This window comes from Bicyclus anynana, chromosome 6 (genome assembly GCF_947172395.1).
Source record: "Bicyclus anynana chromosome 6, ilBicAnyn1.1, whole genome shotgun sequence".
Lineage (NCBI taxonomy): Eukaryota > Metazoa > Arthropoda > Insecta > Lepidoptera > Nymphalidae > Bicyclus > Bicyclus anynana.
Genome location: NC_069088.1, coordinates 13,780,670 through 13,802,341, shown reverse-complemented (window position 1 = coordinate 13,802,341; position 21,672 = coordinate 13,780,670). Strand labels below are relative to the sequence as shown.

Below are 21,672 nucleotides of genomic sequence, written 5' to 3'. Positions count from 1 at the left end.
GTTTTGGGCGATTGGACAAGTTTTGAGTCGATCAAAAAACCGCAATTGTTGTTCCTAAAATTTAAATAAACATAACTTACTGAAATTAGAAAATTGTATCTCATAGATCTGAGTGGTAAGACATGCACAAGGAGTTGAGTTGAGCACCTTTAGACACTAAAAATAATGTAAGATATAAAACAAATATGGCACAATTTTAAAATTAACGTTTTTCTTTCTATCTTGAAATACGTAGCTGGATTTATTTCTTTGTAATAATTAAGAATATTGTCTGCTATGCCTCCGAATAACCGCCATATTTCGTTAAACATTATACACCACATGTAGGTACAGCAAAACATAGAATAGTTGTTTATACCCACCGATAAAAGTGTCGGTAGATGCGTCAGGGACGGATGTTGGCATATCTGGCGCGGTGTCCGGCCCGCAGCTCGGCCGGACGTAGGAAGCCGGATGGACGTCCGGCACGGACCAAATCGATGAAGATCTCATACACTGATGCCTGCACGAAACCGACAAAGCTGACTCTAGTTAGTACCTACTTGAAAATAAAAAGATATTTTACTCGCAATTAGAAATTAAATGAAACACACTAACTACCTCGTTAGGTAAGTAAGTAAATCGCAGGAATTTGCTGGATGCAGGCGTCAGGATTGTGATGTTTGGAAGTCCCTACTAAAGGCCTATGTCCTGCAGTGGACGTCAATCGGCTTGTATGGTGGTGATGATGATTTTTGTTTAAATTCTTTACAAGTTAGCCCTTGGCTACATTCTCACCTGATGGTAAGTGATGATGCAGTGTAAAATGGAAGCGATATTCCACACTCCTTTCGGTTTCTACACGACATTGTACCGGAACGCTAAATCGCTTGGCGGTACGTCTTTGCCGGTAGGGTGGTAACTAGCCGCGGCCGAAGCCTCCCATAGACCTGAACCAATTAAGAAAACCTCAATCGGCTCAGCCAGGGATCGAACCCAGGACCTCCGTCTTGTAAATCCACCGCGCATACCACTGCGGCACGGAGGCTGTCAACCAATGATGATGATGAGGAACTCCCTTCGGAACAGGAGATCCCGGTTTCGTGGCCTGGGTTACGAGCTGTGAAATTCTGATCTTTTTTCTTCCTTGAAGTTTTCAGTATAAATTTTCAGTCCGGAGTAGAAAAGTTAGTGTAAAGCACCAAAGTATGTCTCGGATTTAACGGATAAATAATTAAATAGCTTAAAAGAACGCATAGATGACAGACATACAAGCAACAATATTTTTCAGATAGATATATAGATTATTTAAAATTTATGACGCGTTACACCGCGGAACTCTTTGAAAGTCAAATTGTTTAGGTGAGAAAAGTGACAAGTGATAAATTGAAAATTTAAAACATGGCGCGAAAAATTTTCATGTTTTTTATCATCTGTCGAACGTTGCACCTTTGTCATTGAACGGGAATTAATTCCGTATTTCCCATGTCTTATAAACGACTTCAGAGAAATACTTAGGTTTTCAAATCGATAAACCATTTTTTTTTTTGCTTCATGGCGTTACCTTAGATATCTATACTTATAATAAATCTGTAGAGAGTTCAATCCTGTACATGAAATATATTTCTAAAATCAGGGGGTGATTAGTGATCGATACGGATGCCAAAAATACAATCAGTAATTTTTTTGTCGAATGGAGTTTACTCTATCAGATCGACTGTCTAAATAGGTGTATGTTGCCCCGCAGCATACACTATGTACGTCACAATATCTGCGCCTGAAAAGTGAAAGGTGCGCAGAATAGGTTGCGCACAAAAAACGTAACGCTGTCGTTCTTTTATCGAATTATACTGCCCATATTTTTCTCATATTAAAAAAAAAAACAATTCATAAAAGTAAACTCCAAAAACATACGCGTCGAATTAAGAGTGCGCAGCGTGTCGGTACGATATGGATAAAATTCGAAGCGCAAGCGAGACGCCGAATTATGACATTCACGTGAGTGAAAAGCACGGAGCGATTGACGCGCGACGCAAATTTTATGACGTGAGCGCCAAAACCATTTTTACCTAATTGCAAGTGAATTAAACAACATAACGAAAAACAAAATGGCCATGTTTAAGATATATACCTAATTTTCTATATAAAACAAAAATTTAAGAAAATAAGTTTGCTTTTCCTGAGATTGAACGCAAAATGTGAGCAAAACATGTATTTTTCAAACAAAATAAACTATGGAGAAAAGTTTTACAAATTGTGTATTTTGTATAGTCATAACGAAACTAACACTTTGAAATATCATTTACCCAAATATCAGGCTCTTAACTTTTCCAGAATCTGAGATCCAGAACCATTTGTAACCACCAAATTACATATTGCACACTCTTAAGAACTCCTTTTTTGAAGTCGGCTAGTAATGTTGCTCATCAAAAGATTATCAACAAGAGATATAGGAAAACGGCTTCTAGCCAACAGAGCGGAACAGAAACCAATAATAATTTCATCGTAATCCTATTACCCGGTGCAGTGTAAGTTGCATATTAACCACATTTGTGGGATTGTGTGCGCGAGGCTCGGCAGGCTGCGCGGGTGTCGGGTGATCGGGCAGGAAGGGCTCGCATTGCGACACCGATAATGGTAATATGAAACAACTTTTAACGTGTCCCATACATCGGTGGTAACCACCTATACTGTACTATGTGGGAGTAGGAAACAGTTAATAGTAACGTCTTGTCTTGCAAGTCTTACAGGTAACTGTGACCATAGCTTTACCAATTAGATATTCAGGGGGGTGTGATTCTGCTATTTTATTTTATACTCGTCGATGTAATAACAACTTTTGTTACAATATACTAGACTACAAGCCCTTGAACAAAGATTACCTGAGGAATGAACCAACGTGAATAACGCTTAGAAGGTTGTTACTATATCAGAAAATAACTCTTTTGTTCTTTTGTCATTTTATCTCATTTTTTAGTAACTTTATTCAATACAATAAGTAATAGATACTCCTGACTTCCACTGGGCTATCACGATACGGGGCATGCACCTCCAACTTTTCAGTTGTGTGCATTTTAAGAAATTAAATATCACGTGTCTTAATCGGTGAAGGAAAACATCGTAAGGAAACCTGCATACCAGAGAATTATCTTAATTCTCTGCGTGTGTGAAGTCTGCCAATCCGCATCGGGCCAGCGTGGTGGACTATTGGCCTAACCCCTCTCATTCTGAGAGGAGATTCGAGCTCAGCAGTAAGCCGAATATAGGTTGATGACGACGACTCCTGACTTTCTTCGTAACTTTTATTTATCTCGTCATTCGTGTGGAAATAATATTATTCATACAACTTTTTGCTTTACGTTCTATGTCAATGAAACTAGTTTTATCTTCGTGGGAAACGGCATGAAAATCCGTAATATAATCTCCCAGATTATTCACTTTTCATTTGAAAATTTTCTAATGATTCTTTAATTTAATTTTCTAATGATTTTTACACGAGCCATTGGCTGAAATCACACCTGGTGGCTGATGCAATCCAACCCACAGTGTAAATCATTTAAGTATTATTAAACGCAAGCTTTTAGGAAAGTTTTATTGTAGTGTTAATGATTATATAAATGATAAATAAAAAAGCTTGGTGTTTAAACTTTATTATACGACTGTGTGCTTACTTTTAAATAAGTTTGTAAAATGGTGGTAAACAAAAAAAACAAACCTTGGCTGAGTTTGTAGTGGGCTCTTCTCGGACCAAGGCGCGATTAAGTTTTCGACTATTATTACCACCATTAGATTAAATTAAATTATGACATAAACCTGACCTTTCAAAAGTGCTTGTAAACTGAGTCTAATTGAAATAAATGAATTTTGATTTTTTTGATTTTTTTTTAGTAGAAAGTCCCAGTCACTTTAAAAGTGCAATCATTGCTGAGTTTCTTGTAGCATCTTCTCAGCCAAACCTGCATTTCGAACCGGTGGTAGAGTCAGGAGCGTAGCTACCTCCGTATCAGCCGTATCTGTGATACGGGGTCCACGGACTACAGGAGACCCTTACGTGTGAAAGCAAAAATTAGTAAAACGTAATCCACAATCTCACTTAATCTGGTGCTGCCCGGAAAGAAACTATATAAAAACTGTCATGTAGAGTTTCATACTTATATTAGAAATAACAAAAATAAAAAAAAAACAATTTCTACTTACCCGCATGCGCCCAAAAGTTGAAAACATCATACATAGGTTAGGACACCGACATGTTCATGTCATATTTACCTACCTATTTTATGCAAGCATTTTTGTTTCTTTTATGTTGAGAAATCTTGACCCTTCATGGCCCCCCAAGTTTGATACCCCTCTAAGGCACGCTACGCCACTGGTTAGAGATTACAAATATTCAAACTTGATGTTTCAAAAGTGCTTAAAAAGTAATCCCTGATAATATACCCAATACTTGAAACAAACGAATTTGAGACTGGAAAGAGATTCTCGATCTTTGCAGAGCGTAACTTAATCGATGAACGTAACCGCTTCAAGCGACATCGTCTACGTGAATGATTCGCGTTACTGGCTATTCAACTTGTAGCTATTTATATGTCTCATAATTTAAAGCGATCTCCGATTTACTTAGCATTTCGCAATTTGTTATCATCCTTTCGCTTTCCTGTAAGTCTGTTGCACTTTATGCGTCCTTAAGCTTAGTGTATTTTATGTGTGTGTCAAGCAATAAGTTTATGATTAAGCTTCGTGTGGTTTGAGCTTATCGTAACAAAACATCTGATAAATTTATCGCAATAATCGTGAATCTATGTTTGGTATAAATGTTTATTTGGTGCCAGGTGAGCTACATTGCCTGATGTACTAAAATCCTGAGCTAGTCAGACATAACTACAAAGCTTAAAGTTTGTCAGGATACATCTAGTAAGTATACCATAGCTAACTGTAGAGTTTGAACAGTGGTGGCTTTGGAAGGTAGCAGATTTCAGATCGCCGTCTGTGACGAGTAGCAACGAAAGTGATTGTACAATTATTTTGTGGCAGAGGAAACACCTCGAGCAGGTCCCAGGACATGGGACGACGTTGACCTTTTTAAGGTTTAAGGGGTCCCTTTAGAATGTATAAACACTCACCTTCCCTGCCCGACATGTTCTCCATGCCCACACTTAACAATTTATGATAAACAATTATTACAACCAAAGTCAAAATCACTAACGCGACTGGCAGCATGACCACGTTTACGCTGCCTACCAAACAACTGAGCTCAAGTCATCAAATACCCTCTTATTTATACCAATACTGAGACCTCCCTTGTACAATAACATAAATAATGAGTATCAATACCACCTGTAATCGAGGATCTTGTAACACGTCATCGCCTACCGGTACTGAGATATATACTCGAATAGTCGCATAGCAGTCAACCATTGATTCAGCATAAACTCAACATCGCCATTACTCAGCAGTTTGACAATTACAGGCCTATAAATACCAAAATTATTTCGTAACCATGCGTTAAATCATTATTTTAGAGTGTTATAAAACGTTAATATATTAGACACGTCCACGAGGAATTTGGTCTTTTATTCGGAGAAGTCTTTATCAACTTAACAAAATTACTGTTAGATACAATTATCTTAGTCTCTTCAAGCACCAACCTGTCTTTTGTGCTTTTGTGTATGCTTTGTGTTTTGGTATCGTGTAAATAAGCACAGTGATTCTGAAACCACAGACACTTCAATTTTATTTATATGTAGGTACTAGGTATGTATGATAATAATAATATGCTCCCGACTGACTTTTCGGTCATGGCGGCTCATCTCATGGCAACATTAACCATGTACGCAGGAAATATTATAGTGCACAAGCACAGGTGCACTCTCTGTTCACTCACTCTCGAAATTCGATGGGACGGCTAGCCGACACCACCGGTGAGAGATCAGGCGCAGGACCAACGGCTTTACGTGCTTTCCGAGGCACGGGGGTGTTCTAACACCGAACAACTTCCCTACACCAGGCTCCTATTAAGGTTTTTCTTCCATCCAAGAAAAATCCCAATAACCTATTTTTAATACCCTTATTCCTAATTCCCTGGACCTCATTGTCCGTAGCTAAACCAGCAAACAACGGGACTAATTAGGCAATTACATAATGATAATATGTATGTTATACATACATGATAATATGTATGTATACGCAGCTTTACATAGGTATGTGGTACGATAAAGACGCTTTTCTACTCGCAGATTGACACAAATGTGAAATATCCGCATTATCTCCCGCCGTCGCTAATGGTGTCATACGCGCGCTGTAAAACGTCTGGATCAGATTGTGATAACGATTCTAAACTTAAACATTTTTTAACGACATCATAAATAATCTGCTTCTATACCATTCAGTTAAGATTACTCGTATTTCTAACTAGTGAATGCCCGCGACTCCGTCTTATAGTAGTAGTACCTATTAGTAACAGCATAAATAATAACGTTGGTGAAGAGATAGAAATGTTACGAAACAAAAACCACAAAGTACCAGGGTAGCAGATATTGAAGAAGGTTAATTTACACACTCACTTATGAATTGTAGTAACTACAACGAGCCCGGAATACCAGGATGATAGAAACTATTTGGAGTCTTTACTTTACACTGACCTCTTTGAAATTAATTATGTCCTATTGCGCACTTTTTAATACCTAATTTCTTCTGCACCGATTTCAATTTCAATAGGTTTGCGAAGTTCAGAAGACAGAAATATTTTTGTTGAATTAACCGCGCCAGCATCCAGCGGGTCCCTGAAACTCTGTCTGAAAATGTCACCGGTCCTACGTAATGTAGGGGTCGCTGCCATTCCCATTCCAGTAACTTGGGACCCTAATGTCCATTGGTTCTTTGTAAGTACCCCTGCCCATTGCCAATTCAACTTCGCGACTCGATGAGCTATGACAGTAATCAGTATGTCGTTGACGCTTTACATTTTGCTTCAGATTTACACAAACCTCGTATAAATTGAATTCAAGGTCTACCATTCAACCCGGGATACCGAGCTACCTTTATCCGTAATACGCAATAGAGACGAACAAAAACCAACGGTGGATAATATATTCAAGTTGCACTTGTCTGTATGGACAAGAAACTTGTTTCTTATTTATGAGTTCTCTATAATGTAATTTTTCTTGGGAATCTATCCGTCTACAGGTACCTACTGTTACGAGACAGTATTTCTAGTCAGTATGTTTTTTTGGGAATCACACAAATAGATGAATTCATATCTGTTCCATTTTGTACTTTTCGATAAGTTTTTTTTAAGTTTCGATTTCGTTCAACTTTAAAAGTTAAGTTTACGTACATTAATGATGCTTTGTGTTCGAAACAAAAATATTTTTGAAATAAGTAAGGTATGCTACGAGACGTGATAGCCCAGTGGATACGACCTTTGCCTCCGATTCCGGAGGGCGTAGGTTCGAATCCGGTCCGAGGCATGCACGTCCAATTTTTCAGTTGTGTGCATTTTAAGAAATTAAATATGACGTGTCTCAAACGGTGGACGAAAACTTCGTGAGGAAACCTCCACATACCAATCCGCATTGGGCAAGCGTGGTGGACTATTGGCCTAAACACTCTCATTCTGAGAGGTTACTCGAGCTCACCAGTGAGACGAATATGGGTTGATAATGATGAAGGTATGTTAAATCTTTGTAAATGTTACATAGATATAATAACTATTTTATGCTGTATGTCAAGTTAACGCCAGCCACTCACGATCAAGTTTACTGTCGAGTCTGCAGGACGCGGGGGGATAACTGTCCCTCCCTGCTCCCCCTCAGTCCGGTGAGCGCTCCGGTGGGATTAAGAGCTGAGGGTGCATGAGGCACCTATATCTGCCGATGGTAGGTACAGTGCAGCGCTTTGTGGGATGATGGGATGCGAAGTTATGCCTTGTTATAGGTAGACCACTTGGTTGTTGCATCGACAATTTATAAACTCGACTTTTTTTTTATTCTTTACAAGTTAGCCCTGGATTACAATCTCACCTGATGTTATGTTATGATGCAATCTAATGGAAGCGGACTAACTTGCTAGGAGGAGGATGAAAATCCACACCCCTTTCGGTTTCTACACGACAACGTACCGGAAAGCTAAATCGCTTGGCGGTACGTCTTTATCAGTAGGGTGGTAACTAGCCACGGCCAAATTAAGAAAATTTCAATCGACTGAGCTGGGGATCGACCCAGGACCCCCGTCTTGTAAATCCACCGCGCAAACGTCAAAAAACTTGTCTCGCCAGTCAACAAGAGTCGCAGTAGAAAGCTAAGTAGATATTCAAAGTGGTATAAGAAAAACCTCCATCCATTGTAGCTGACGTCAGCATTGGAAGTGGGAGCCGCTGCGCCCGTGCCGCGTTTACATCTTTTATTTATAGGCGATTGATTGATGAAGCGAAGCGTCGTATGAATGAATCGATTTATGGTTTCGTTGAGCGGACACTGTTTATGTGCCCGCTTGACGTCAGGAATCTTAAACGGGGAGCGGATAAGCTTTGGTAGGTGCCTATGCATAAATCTATAACCGATGGCGTACAAGGTTTTTTTTTTAAATTGACGTGCAAAATCGATAAATGGAAAATTTAGTAAACCCCGACACGAAACATTGTACAAAGTAACTGCTTTATACCCATGCGTTGCGTTATCAACCCATATTCGGCTCACTGCTGAGCTCGAGTCTGCTCTCAGAATGAGAGGGGTTAGGAATAGTCCACCACGCTGGCCCAATGCGGATTGGCAGACTTGACACACGCAGAAAATTAAGAAAATTCTCTGGTATGCAGGTTTCCTCACGATGTTTTCCTTCACCGTTTGAGACACGTGACATTTAATTTCTTAAAATGCACCCAACTGAAAAGTTGAAGGTGCATGCAACGGACAGGCTTCGTACCCACACCCTCCGGAATCAGAGGCAGAGATCATATCCACTGGGCTACCACGGGTCTTGATGATCACAAGATGCTATTGCCGTTAAGTAATTTGACTCGAGCAGGTGTTAGAGATTCGCGTTGATCCGCGAGTCAGATCTATTACGCCCATTAAGAGCATCTAAACACACCAATAAGGATTACGCACGTTTGGGGACATGACATAGATATATGTCTCTGTATAAGATACACAGTAGGAAACATTACATTCAGCGCTGTAGTCTGGCAAGTTCGTTGATGACACTCCCATGATATGCGGGCGACGGGGGGAAAAGACTACGCTGGTGTGAAATCGTGCGGGGAAGGTTCAGTCGCGGGTTTTTCTTTCATCGCTACACGCCCCTCGGCCCGCGCGGACCATCGTCAGTGTTACGAACGAAGTTACCAAGCTATACCTACTTGTATAGAAGTTAAAAAATAGAAAACAATCAAGGGGGACAGAGAGTAAATTAGGTATAGTACTAAGAAAGAGTACCTTGTAAAATGTGATTCCTTCCATTCATACTAATATTATAAATGCAACAGTAAGTCTGTTTGTTTGTTACCTTTTCACGGCCAAGCCGCTGAACCTATTTGTTGTGAACATGTAAGTATATCACGTGTCTCAAACGCTGAAAGAAAAACATCGTGTGGAAACCTACACAACTGAGAATTTTCTTGATTCTCTACGTTTGTGAAGTCTGCCAATCCGCATTGCACCAGTCTGGTCTGGACTTACCTAATCCCTCTCATTCTGAGAGGAAACTCGTGCTCCAATAAGTATCTTTGAGTTTTATGTCTACACATGCGGTCTAATTGTTTAATTTCGGTCTTGAGATAGGTTAGCAACGAGTGATTGTGGGTTGCTCAACTCGTTATCACCGTTTACCGCTCCGTTTGAAGAGCCGCTTCCTGCGCGATGACCTGCCTTATCGACTGCGCCTGCACTGCAGAGCGCCAAATACTCTCTGCCTCTCTATATGTCAATCATTGTATTTTTTTCGAAGTTACCATTCGATTACAATCTCACCTGATGTTTGATGCAATCTAAGATGGAACTTCCAGCTAACTTGTTAGGCGGAAGATGAAATCCACACCCCATTCGGTTTCTACACGACATCGTCTGGAACGATAAATCGCTTGGCGGTACGTCTTTGTCGGTAGGGTAATTAGCGACGGCCGAAGCCTCCCACTAGCCAGACTTGGACCAATTAAGAAAACCTCAATCGGCCCAGTCGGGGATCTAGGACCTCTGTCTTGTAAATCAAAGGTCAATGTCAAAACCTAGCATGTCAACACATTCAAACATTCTGCTACGAGTATTTATGTCTATGAAATTCATTATTTCAAATTCAAAAATTACGTGTACTGCTGATCTTTCCAGGATAAAGGCTATGTACTAATTCAGGGTATAATCTATCTCTATTCCGAATTTTACCCAAATCGGTTCAGGATTTGCGATGTAGAGGAGTAAGAGTAACTAACTTACATACACGCCTTTTGAATGTATGTATGCTTTGAATTTGCTGTAGGGTTAGGTTCTCTGCAAAAAGGCGAAGAAACTCTGTCAGAGTGGGAGTCCTAGAGCTAAATGAACAAAATGAGAATGGAACGACTCTCTAATGACGTCTCTTGTGAGACTCTGGCCTAGGCTAGGGAGGATTGGAAAATAGTGACGAAAGTTGCTTAAAATATTGAGCTATTGTTGGATTGTTGTGAATGTGATGAATGCGGACGGGAACCGGTGGCAAATGGATTCTGGAAGTTCAAGAAGCAACACGATCTTTTAGGATTTTGTGTGGGTCGTGACGAACACCTCCTTTAAAGAGTTACTGAACGGAATGATATTACAATTTATTTATCAATACAAATAAATAACATTGAAAAACGGAATGATATAAAGTCTGAAGGATTTGGAAAATATATGATTAGAGATTTAGTCACGTTTTAGTTTCACTAAAAGTGTTCGTCGTCAACTACAAATCTAACATTCTTACTTGGGAAACAAATAAAACATAAGGTGATGATAGGTATTACAATTTATTTATCAATACAAATAAATAACATTGAAAATGAACTAAACGAACGAAATGAACGGAATGATATAAAGTCTGAAGGATTTGGAAAAGATATGATTGGGACGGTGGGGACACACTCCGCCAGTGGATTCAGGTCGTTTAGAGAGTCGAACACTGGAACGGAGCTAGTTTATTTTTGGGCGGTGAATCCAAAAATTGTTCGTACTCTACTAAAATACTATAGTGCGAACCATTGATAATTAAATGGTACGAACTAGGCCTTATGGTAATTTATAGCTTATAGACAATTCGTATCTTAAGCCACTCTTTTGCGATTCTTTGGTAAAGTGTGTTAGTTAGTGTAGTGGAAATAAATGAGGACAAGATGCGGTTTTCATATAATAAGTGCGACATCAAACGAAAGGCGGCGAAAATTCTAAAAATGGCAGAATAATGAAGAAGAGAAACATTTTTTGAATACCGTTGCTTATTCAAAGGTATTGATTGATTATGAGGCTCTTATAGAAGTTTATTTTAATATCCATTTTACATGTCGTTTTTGGAATATCATATAATATATCTGAGGTTACTTACTCCTTTTTAACTCTTACATAAAGTTTCAAATTACAAGTCGCGATAACAACGTTCCTTATCACTCTACAGATTTCTCGGTTCAAAATCTGGTTCATTAAAAATCTAGACTTCTATATTTAGCACGTACTCGTAACATGCTTATCGACGGTTCCTTTTGTGTAGGTTCCTATACTCGAATGTTTATTTTGTCTGATGCAAATTTACATTGAATATTTTAGTAGGTAGGTATTTGGTGTAACATCGTTGTCACCGCTGTTGTCTCAACCGATGATCATCCATTATTCGATCCGATATACCTACTTTCAGAGCTCATAGAGCTTCGTACTCTAACTATTAGCTAACCAAGCAAACGTTCTTCTGCCATATATATTATACAGAGTCGTATAATTAATAAATCAAACACAAGTGGACGATACATCACCTACCTTACCTTACCTTATCAGCCACTCCTGGAAATAGGCCTCTTGCATAGACTTCAAGGCACAACGGTCTCAAACCGCCAGCATCAAGCGGCTCCCTGCAACCCGCTTGATATCCTCGGTCCACCCAGTGAGGGGTCGACCAACACTGCGCTTTCCGGTGCGGGTTCGCCATTCCAGCACCTTGGGACCACAACGTCTCTTCGAACTATGTGGCCTGGCCCATTGCCAATATTCCAATCATTTTGGGACACTCTGTATGATTTCTTCTAAGTATACAAAAATACTTAAATCACGATTATAAATGTATGGGATGGAATGGGGGTAGGTGGAAAAACAATTAGGTTAACGATTAGTTTAATCAAATTACAGCTTTAATTAATACAGGGACACGAAACTTTTATTTGTTAAATTTTAATGTTGATTTCTTTTTACTTTTCGTAGAACCCCTTACCCCACACTAATAATAATTGTGTTTAAAATGAAACAGACTAATATGCGAACAACACGCCTGTCTGATAGAACCATGGCGTCGTGGGCGAAGGTTGCTTTCCTTGAAAAAAAAAAAAGAAAAGCTATCGATATAGCTCTTTTATTCACGCAATAACGACCGGTGCATTACTCACAGTGCATCGAACAAACCGAGTGCCACTGCAGCACAGGCCACAGGTCAAGGAATGCGATCGATAAATAGCAAGATTTGACAGTGAAAAATCGTAATTTAGCTAGCTTACAGTTGGGTAACTGAATGTTGGGCAATTTTAATGCATTGATAAAGCAAAAAGAATAAGGATTTAGTCACGTTTTAGTTTCACTAAAAGTGTTCGTCGTCAACTACAAACCTAACGTTCTTAATAATGATAAACAAATAAAACCTAAGGAGATGACGTCAATCAAGAAAAAAGGCAGTGCGATAGATATTACAATTTATTTATCAAATAAATAAAATTGAAGATTGAAGAAGAAGAAGAAGAAGATTTGCCTGTGATTTCAAAATAAATGTTTTCTTAGGTGCTTTCTATTATTATATACTTATTTTTTGTATCATTACCTCATGTATCATCATCACATGTATATTCCATCTATGATTACCTTGGTCTGGAGCCTTATGTATGCCATTACATCAGAAATTCTACTACTTCAGTAAAAGTATTCGTACGGTACGATTACTAAGCTGTGTTAATGCCGTTTATGAACACAACGAACACCTCCGCCGCCCCAAGCTCTCACAATGACAAGAATAATCCATCTTCCATGAAGCGTAGGTCAAAAGATCCGGAGCCTAACTCCTGTTGATCGCACACTGCCGTGTGAAACGCATGCGACACAAGGAAAATGTTACATTACTAATAAGTCGATTGCATTTTATTATTACGAGTATGTTAGATAAATAGTAAATACGAGAAACATAATATATGATATACCAGTAAGCACCGGACGACATTTGTAAACTATATCGTAGTATGTAAATGACTTTAGTCAATTGGTTTGTTGTTTATTTTAATAGGTTGATAATAAAGACCAAAATAGTGAATAGGTCTGAATTTTGATCAGTTAGCATTAAATAAATAGTGTATACGAAATCATGACTTTAGAATTACTGACAATAGCTACCATAGTTGGTAAATTACTTATAATATTTTTTTTTATTTCTCTACAAGTTCTTGACTACAATCTCACCTGATAGTCAGTGATGATGCAGTCTAAGATGGAAGCGGGTTAACTTATTAAGAGTAGAATGAAATCCAGACTCCTTTCGGTTTCTACACGACATCGCACCGCACCGGAACGCTAAACCGCTTGGCGGTACGTCTTTATCAGTAGAATGGTAGCTAGCCACGGCCGAAGCCTCCCACCAGCCAGACCTGGACTAATTAAGAAAACCTCAATCGGCCCAGCCGGAGATTGAACCCAGGACCTCCGTCTTGTAAATCCACCGCGCATACTAATGCGTCAAAAACACACGCTATTAGTTAGTGAATAGGCCGGCAGATCCTGTATACTTACTGTATAGTAAGTAACGAAGCATTAAAATTCACAGTGCCTGCGCACGCGGCACTAGTACGTCGGCGCTCATACGGCAGATAGAGGACCTAAATATATCGGGAGCAGATTCGATGTACCGATACTTTGTCAGCCAGTAAGCACAGAGCTGGTGGGAGATTTTTAATGCACAACGAACATTGACCTCTTATTATAAAATCATGTAGAAAAATTCACTTAAAAATTGGTTCAATTTTGCTTTGACAGTTTTAGAATTATTGGTAAAATAATTATACTTATAGGCCTTTAAATGTAATCCCAAATTCAGAGCAAATTCAACCTTAAGTATTGAGTTTAAGGTTGAATTTACAAATGCGACTACATAAATTGAGTGCCAAGAAGTTGTGTTTGGCACTCATTGAGTGGGGAAGTTTTTTGGTCGCTGATTGTGCATCCACTTTTTAATAGGAGATCGATGACAATGAATAATTCATTTATCATCAGATTAAGTATCAGAAACACCAGATTAAGTAAGATTGTGGATTACATTTTATGATTTCTTGATTTCACACGTAAGGGGCCACCTCTAGGCCGGGGAGCCCGTATCTATCATTGCTACGTCTAATACAGCGGTAGATACGCCCCTGGTTTAAATGCAAGGAATGGAGGTCAATATTTTATGATTCAGAAAGGGCAATTCGTACTCATCAATCTGGGCACAAGCCCAAGTAATCTAATGAAACTATTTCGATTTATCATGAAGATTTCGTCGACGCCCGATGGGCGCGTTGACTTGCACTTGGCAGTTTTTTTCTTATTATGCCAAATTGATTCTGAATTAAATGATGAATGAGTGTGAAAAAATGAAAAAAAGAAGTGGTTCAGTTAGCTTCTGATTCCCAAATCCAGACATACGATCAGGGCGAGTTATTTGAGTGTTTGTATTAGTTTTTCTTCTTCATAAATTGTCCACCACCTCCTAGACTATAAAGCATGATGACACATACCCACTTCCCGCTGTTTGTCACTTGCGAGTTGCGTACGACGCGCTTATTGAAATGCATGAAAAATAGATTTACGTCTGTTTTGATCAGAAAACTTGGAAATGGATTTCCTTTTTATTTTCCATCCCGAGGACATACATTATTTACGTTCAGGCAGTGACGCAAACAATCGTGTTATACGTTGTATAAGCTTTGGTCAAGGTAGGGTCATGTTAACTTTGCAATCTAGTAAGGTTCTGTTTGCAAAAATTATATTATTTATTCTCTACTTCCTTTCGATTACGTAGGTAAGTACGTACGACGAAGAGAGAGAATAGTAGTAAAACTTGAATGTACTCGACCATAGATTAAGAAGGTCTGTCGTTCGTAGCGGATCGAGACCATCTTTACCCGACTACGGCGAAGTCAAAAGGAAGGGTGATTGAATGATTTTGGCAGTCTATGTATGTATGTTTGTATGTTTCACCGTAGCGTCTAAACAAATGAACCGGTTTTAATAAATGAAGTGGCAACAGATTCGTTATTCCCGGCTCTACCTTGGCAAAATTCGTTTGGCCTATGCGTTTCTATATTCTGATCTCTATGATCTTCTCGATCCTATTTATTTTCTTGTTTCTTCCTTTTTTAGACCCTTTTTAACGTAGTCGGGTTATAATTTTTATTTTTTTGTTTTTACTATTTATTAATCTACGAACGCGACATATAATTCACAAGTAAAACTAGCGGCTCACACTTGGTTTTACCCGTGTAATTCTCATACCAGTGCGGGATAAAGTATAAACTTTACTCGTACCTATCCTTTCGTGTAAGAATTTTAAAAATCGGTCCATAAGTTTCACTACGAACAAGCTCAAAAAAATCTTTCCTCTTTATAATATTAGTGTAGATTACAAACCAAAGTAAATTATGTAATTCGAAATTTCGTAAATTGTATGAAGGTAGGTACTACCAAGTTTCCTTTCATTTTCAAAATAACAAGGTGTTCTGGTTTTTTAAAAGTTTTTATAAAATGGTTTTATAAAAATTAAGGTATAAATAATTCATCTGAGTGATTAACTATATCGATAGAATACTTTTAGCTACGTATACGTTAAATATTTGACAACCTTTGTGGCGCATATGCAACTTTGCATTTATGTTAGCCACTCACCATCCAATAAGTCCACGTGCCTGCAGCACTAACGGCAGGACATCCGATAAAACTCCGTGCGTTGGTCGCGATGTGCATGATATCATGCAGATCGCTGACGCTGACGCTGACATACGCTGCAGGTTCATGAATTTATTGGATGGTGAGTGGCGAGCATTATACATATAACCGGGTGAAGTTTCGAGCTTGGGTCAATTTTAGAAATTATTTTTTTTATTTTCTAAAGTAGCGTAATTTTTGTTTATACTAAAGGTACGTAACTCATCATTATGAACCCATATTCGGCTCACTGCTGAGCACGAGTATCCGCTCAGAATGAGATGGTCATTAATCCACCATGCTGGCCCAATGCGGATTGGCAGACTTCACACACGTAGAGAACTAAGAAAATTCTCAGGTATGCAGGTTACCTCATGATGTTTTTCTTTCAAGATTTGAGACACGTGACATATATTTTTTTAAAATGTATATGTATAACTGAGAAGTTAGAGATGCATGCCCCGGACCGGATTCGAACCTACGCCCTCCGGAATCGGAGGCAGAGGTCAAATCCACTGGGCTAACACTGAATCGATACCTACCTATTGCCATATAACTATAAGATTTCCCTTTATCTCTTTGCTCGTCTGGCGATCATAGCATCAAACGCGTCTTGTCGACATCTGTTGTCCTAATTTAAGCGATCCTTCGAGTGTACCTACCTACTCTGTTCTTCTAAATAGTCCTCACCATAGAAATAATAACATGACCATAGAAATGGCGTGATCCTTTAATAACTATTGGATAGACCGGAGCATCCTTAGGATATGTTGACTCTACAACGTGCAAAGTTCGCATGGACCTATATCATCCGTCTAAAAACGAACGGTACTTTTTTAAATCTTGGCAAAGAGTTTTTATGTCAGAAAAGTGCTCAACATTTCATGAATAAAATTAACCTTGTGAGATAAAATATAACAAAAACATATTTAATTCTTTAATTTTAATAATTTTGACAATAAATGTCAACCATTTATCTGTATCAGAAACACAAATATATAAATTTACTTTATTAGTAATACCGGCTGTTTTTGGTGCTAACTGTGCAAAAATGACAAGCGTATCAAAATGTCATCGCATGGAAAACAGAGAAAGATGCAAATTAATTTTCAGAAAGTGTGTTTCCTCGCAAATGTGTTATATTTTTTTTGATAATTACTAGAGATGCGCCGAGTAACGAGTACCGAGTTTTACTCGGTTAAATTTTTTTCAACCGAGTACTCGGTCGACTAACTTGGTTTAATAAAATTCCCATTTCGCGCGCGTAAACAATTATTAATTCAATTCAATTCAAAATTATTTATTTCAAGGAGGCTTAGTTTTAAAACGTCAAGTTTCACTATTTGTAGTGACTCTACCACCCAGCTCGGAAGGCGCAGTCTCCTGTTAAGAAGAGCGGGCGAGAAACTCAACAGTTGCTCAACTCAACTTTTAAATCATTCATTTTAATTTTATTTAAATTTAATTGAGATTTTCAAAGATTTCCTAAATTACTAATAAATACTTTTTGATTAACACTGTTTTAATTATATCTACCTAAATAATGCTTTTCTTAAACAAAGTATACTCGGCATTCACCGACCGAGTTATTCGGCCGAGTACGAGTATCAAAAAATCCGCCGAGTTCGTCGAGTACCGAGTATCAACCGAGTACTCGGCCCATCTCTAATAATTACAGTCTCTGTTTCCTCTCGCCAAGGCTCGATCTTGCAATATCGCCTCGTGTAATTTTCAACTTACCGCACTTATATCATAATGTACTATTATAATAGCGATGATCAGTAAAGTAGAAACTGTTGCGTATATTTACGGAGTACATTCCGATCATGAAATAAACATGAGCGATGGAGGCAGAGTGAGACGGGAGGCGCATCCTGCGCCGGAGGAAGCCGCGCCTCGCTTCCTCCGGCCTAACGAAGCACTATTAATACACCGACAGTGTCATCCGCGGTCTGTATGAGCTTTACAGTTATGGAAACCTGTATCTGACGGAGCCACGATAAAGTCCGGTGTTTAGAATTAGGAGCTATTACGAGTTTGTTGTGTTTGTTAAGAAATTAAATATCACGTGTCTCAATCGGTGAAGGAAAACATCGTGAGGAAACCTGCATACCAGAGAATTTTCTTAATTCTCTGCGTGTGTGAAGTCTGCCAATCCGCATTGGGCCAGCGTGGTGGACTATTGGCCTAACCCCTCTCATTCTGAGATCTCTGAGACTCGATCTCAGCAGTGAGCCGAATATGGGTTGTTGACGACGAGTTTGTTGTGAGATTGTATGTTATTGATAGGCTTTCGTCAACGTGACATATGCGTATACCTATGCAAAGTTACCAGCAAAAATATATACTGCATGCCGGTTACTTTATAAAACCACTTGCCTGAATAAATAATAAAAATTAGCTGTAAATAAATATAAGGAAGATATTATTTGATTTATTAATGGAAAAGTTGTACTATAGTGTCAATGATTAGTTGAGTGAAAAATTAAATTAGGGACACTTATATTGACATTTATGTTAACATTATTTACCTAATTCGAACTTTGTTTTATTTTTATTATTTGTAAATTGATTTACTATGTTTTGCACTATAGCAGGATGTGTTTAAATATAATATAAAAGACCTATGTAATTGTACTATATTCTGGCAAAATAAAGATTGATTGTTTGAAATAAATAAGGTATTTTTTTTATTTATTGACAAGTTAGCCTGCGATCTCACCTGATGTTAAGTGACGCTGCAGTTTGACGAAAGCGGGCTAACTTTGTAGAGGTAAATACAAATTTATTTTTGAATGAAAGAAAGAAAAAAAGTTCATTTTAAAATTCATTTTATTTTACCTCTGACCTTTTCTACGCGGTATCGTAAGTCTTTGTCGGACAAGTTAGCCCTTGACTACAATCTTACATGATGGTAAGTGATGATGCAATCTAAGACGGAAGTGGGCTAACTTGTTAGGAGGATGAATATCCACATCCCTTTTCAGTTTCTACACGACATCGAACTATAACACTAAATCGCTTGACAGTACGTTTTTTCCGGTAGGGTGTTAACTGGCCATGGCCGAAGCCTCCCACCCGCCTGGACCAATTAAGAAAACCTCAATCGGCCCAGCCGGGGAACGAAACCCAGTATTTCCATCTTGTAAATCCAAAGCGCATACCACTGCGCCACGTAGGCCGTCATGGGTGATCAAAATCCTAAACTGAATTGACCTGAGTTGGGAATCGAACCCTGGAGAACCACAGCACTACCAACTGCGCCAGAGTGATCGTCAGGTATTTTTATAATTTCGTACTTAGCGCAAACAGAAAATCGAAAGCCTTATACTGTTACGGTTCACTTTATTGTGACTAGGACTTTTCTTCTTCTTTTAACTCGGCGACGCATGGACTGTTACTTGAACTACTCGTATTAACTTGAACTAATATCAAGTAATGTTATCCTCTTATACTCCAAGTAGATATAGGGAATATAGGGAAACATGTAAGATCTATATATTTGTAATTATATCGCAAAAAACGGTATATTTGCAAGAAACGGCGGCCCTAATTTGAGTTCCGCTGTCTCGTGGGTTATCGTATATGCTTCGTTGGCACAAGCTATGAGTAAAACATATTTTTAATTATTTTGATGATAATTTTGGATTTATGTATGAAGAAGACTTGTACAGAACCCTCGGTGGGCGAGTCTAATTTTTCGTTTCTTCTTATTCCAGTCTAGTTCTGTTAGTTAGTGGCAAGGGAAAGGAGGCTTCCCAAGGAACTATTGTACTGAATTTTGTCCCATATCGGTTTCTTCTTCTGAAGACTGCTTCTCTAATGCTTACTTTAAGAGTACGTAGTTACAAATTTACAAAACTTGTCAGCTAACGTCATTGACCAACTCAGTCTTTTTTAAATACTCACGTAACTGTTTTATCAGCTAAGATGACGTAAGAAGCCATGGAGCTTTATTGAATCACAACATTGTTGCAACTCTCCGATAGGTGATTTCAAAGAAAACAAATATTGTAGTAAACATTCGTATTTATAATATAATGTCGTTTTATTTACAAATAAATACAAATTCAGTTAATAAATAAATGGTAAATTATCTACATCTTAATAAGTAAGTTTTATATCTCATTCATTTCTTAATCTTCTTCCTTGGATTTGTGTGGAATCCAAAATACTAAATGTTTGCGTTTTCTTATGACACGTTTCGATCTCAAGAAAATTTGAGACTGCGTTCGGGCGACACGTTCACGTACATTCACACTACACGACTATATACACGACACGAGCACTCTGCACTGCTGTCCCGCGGCCCGCACTCCGCGCCGCCTCGCTCGCCAATAAATATTTGTACAACGGGCCCGCGCGGCGACTAGATAATACTGGAGAGCGTCGACGGCTCCGGGCAGCGGCAGCCCGCGCGGCGGCAGCGCGCGTACGCCGCCGCGCCCGCCGCCGCGCACGCGCGCAGCGGCCAGTACAGCCACAGGCACGGCAGCGGCACGGCCAGCGCCGCCACGCACGCCAGCCGCGGCCCGCACGCGCACGGCTCGCTGGGCTCCTCCTCGCCGCTCCCGCAGTGGTAGAACAGCGCCTTGGCGCAGCACATGCACGACGCGTAGTCCACGCACGCCTCCGCGCTGCACAGGCACGAGCCGCACAGCCAGTGCGACGGCAGCGGGCGCGGCCGCGCGCACTGCGAGCAGCGGCAGCGCCCGCACGCCGAGCACACGATCGACTCGGCGGCCGGCGCGCGCCGCTTGTCGCCGCCCGGCTGCGCCGTCACCGGCTTGAGCGGCTGCGCGGCGGCGTGGCGGTGCGGCGGCGCGGGCGGCGCGCGGCGCGGCGCCTCCACGTACGCGTTGCGCTCGCGCTCCGTCTCGGGGCGCGGCCGCAGCAGCGACACGGCGGGCAGGCGGGCGCCCGCGCCGCCGGTCGCGCCCGCGCCGTGCACGCGCGCCGCCGGCTTGGGCGGCCGGGGCGGCGCCGCCGGCCCGCCATACTCGTCCATCGAGTCCGGCTAACGGCTCTCTGGGCCGTCGCCTTCCTGTTCCCTCATCGTCCCCACCTGCCGAACAACAACATGCTTTCGTTAATCATTTTGTTAACCATCATAAACTAAAACTAACATGAACACAACATACATTTGCAGCTATTCATATTCACACTACAACTTGTCCAACGTCTATCGTTCGTCCTATTCAAACCTGTGTCCATATTGTGTAGAACTGTCTTAAAACGTTATTATGAGTAAAACAATGTGTGTCTGAACGGATCTGCCAAGTTTGACATGAAAACCAAACGGTCCAGTTGAGCTTGAGCAAGTACAGAGGTGGGCTTGAAGGAACCAGAAGAGGGCCACGAAATTGTCGACGTCAATAACGTTGACCTTAGAGTTATTATTAGCGCCTGTTTTCTGAACACGTCAAATCTTTTTTAAATATGGGAAAGAATATTTTGGAAGAAGCTATATGTTACAATAACAGTGTAAATCAGTTGAAGCATTAGAAATTCAAATAAAGAAAATAAAATTTTATGCAGGTAAATGTTGTTA

The 21,672-nt window shown here is 39.8% G+C and overlaps 1 protein-coding gene across 5 annotated transcripts in view; it reads right to left on the bottom strand.

Moving 5' to 3' along the window:
* Positions 1-20,132: 20,132 nt before the first annotated feature.
* The window catches only part of LOC112050724 (protein sprouty), a 58,554-nt gene continuing 57,014 nt past the window's right edge, over positions 20,133-21,672 (bottom strand). For all 5 annotated transcript variants that reach the window (XM_052882057.1, XM_052882056.1, XM_052882055.1 and 2 more), the window contains one exon: positions 20,133-21,186. In XM_052882057.1, coding sequence (XP_052738017.1) covers positions 20,491-21,129 — 639 coding nt within the window. In that variant the 5' untranslated portion in view covers positions 21,130-21,186 and the 3' untranslated portion in view covers positions 20,133-20,490. The remainder of the gene's footprint in view (positions 21,187-21,672) is intronic.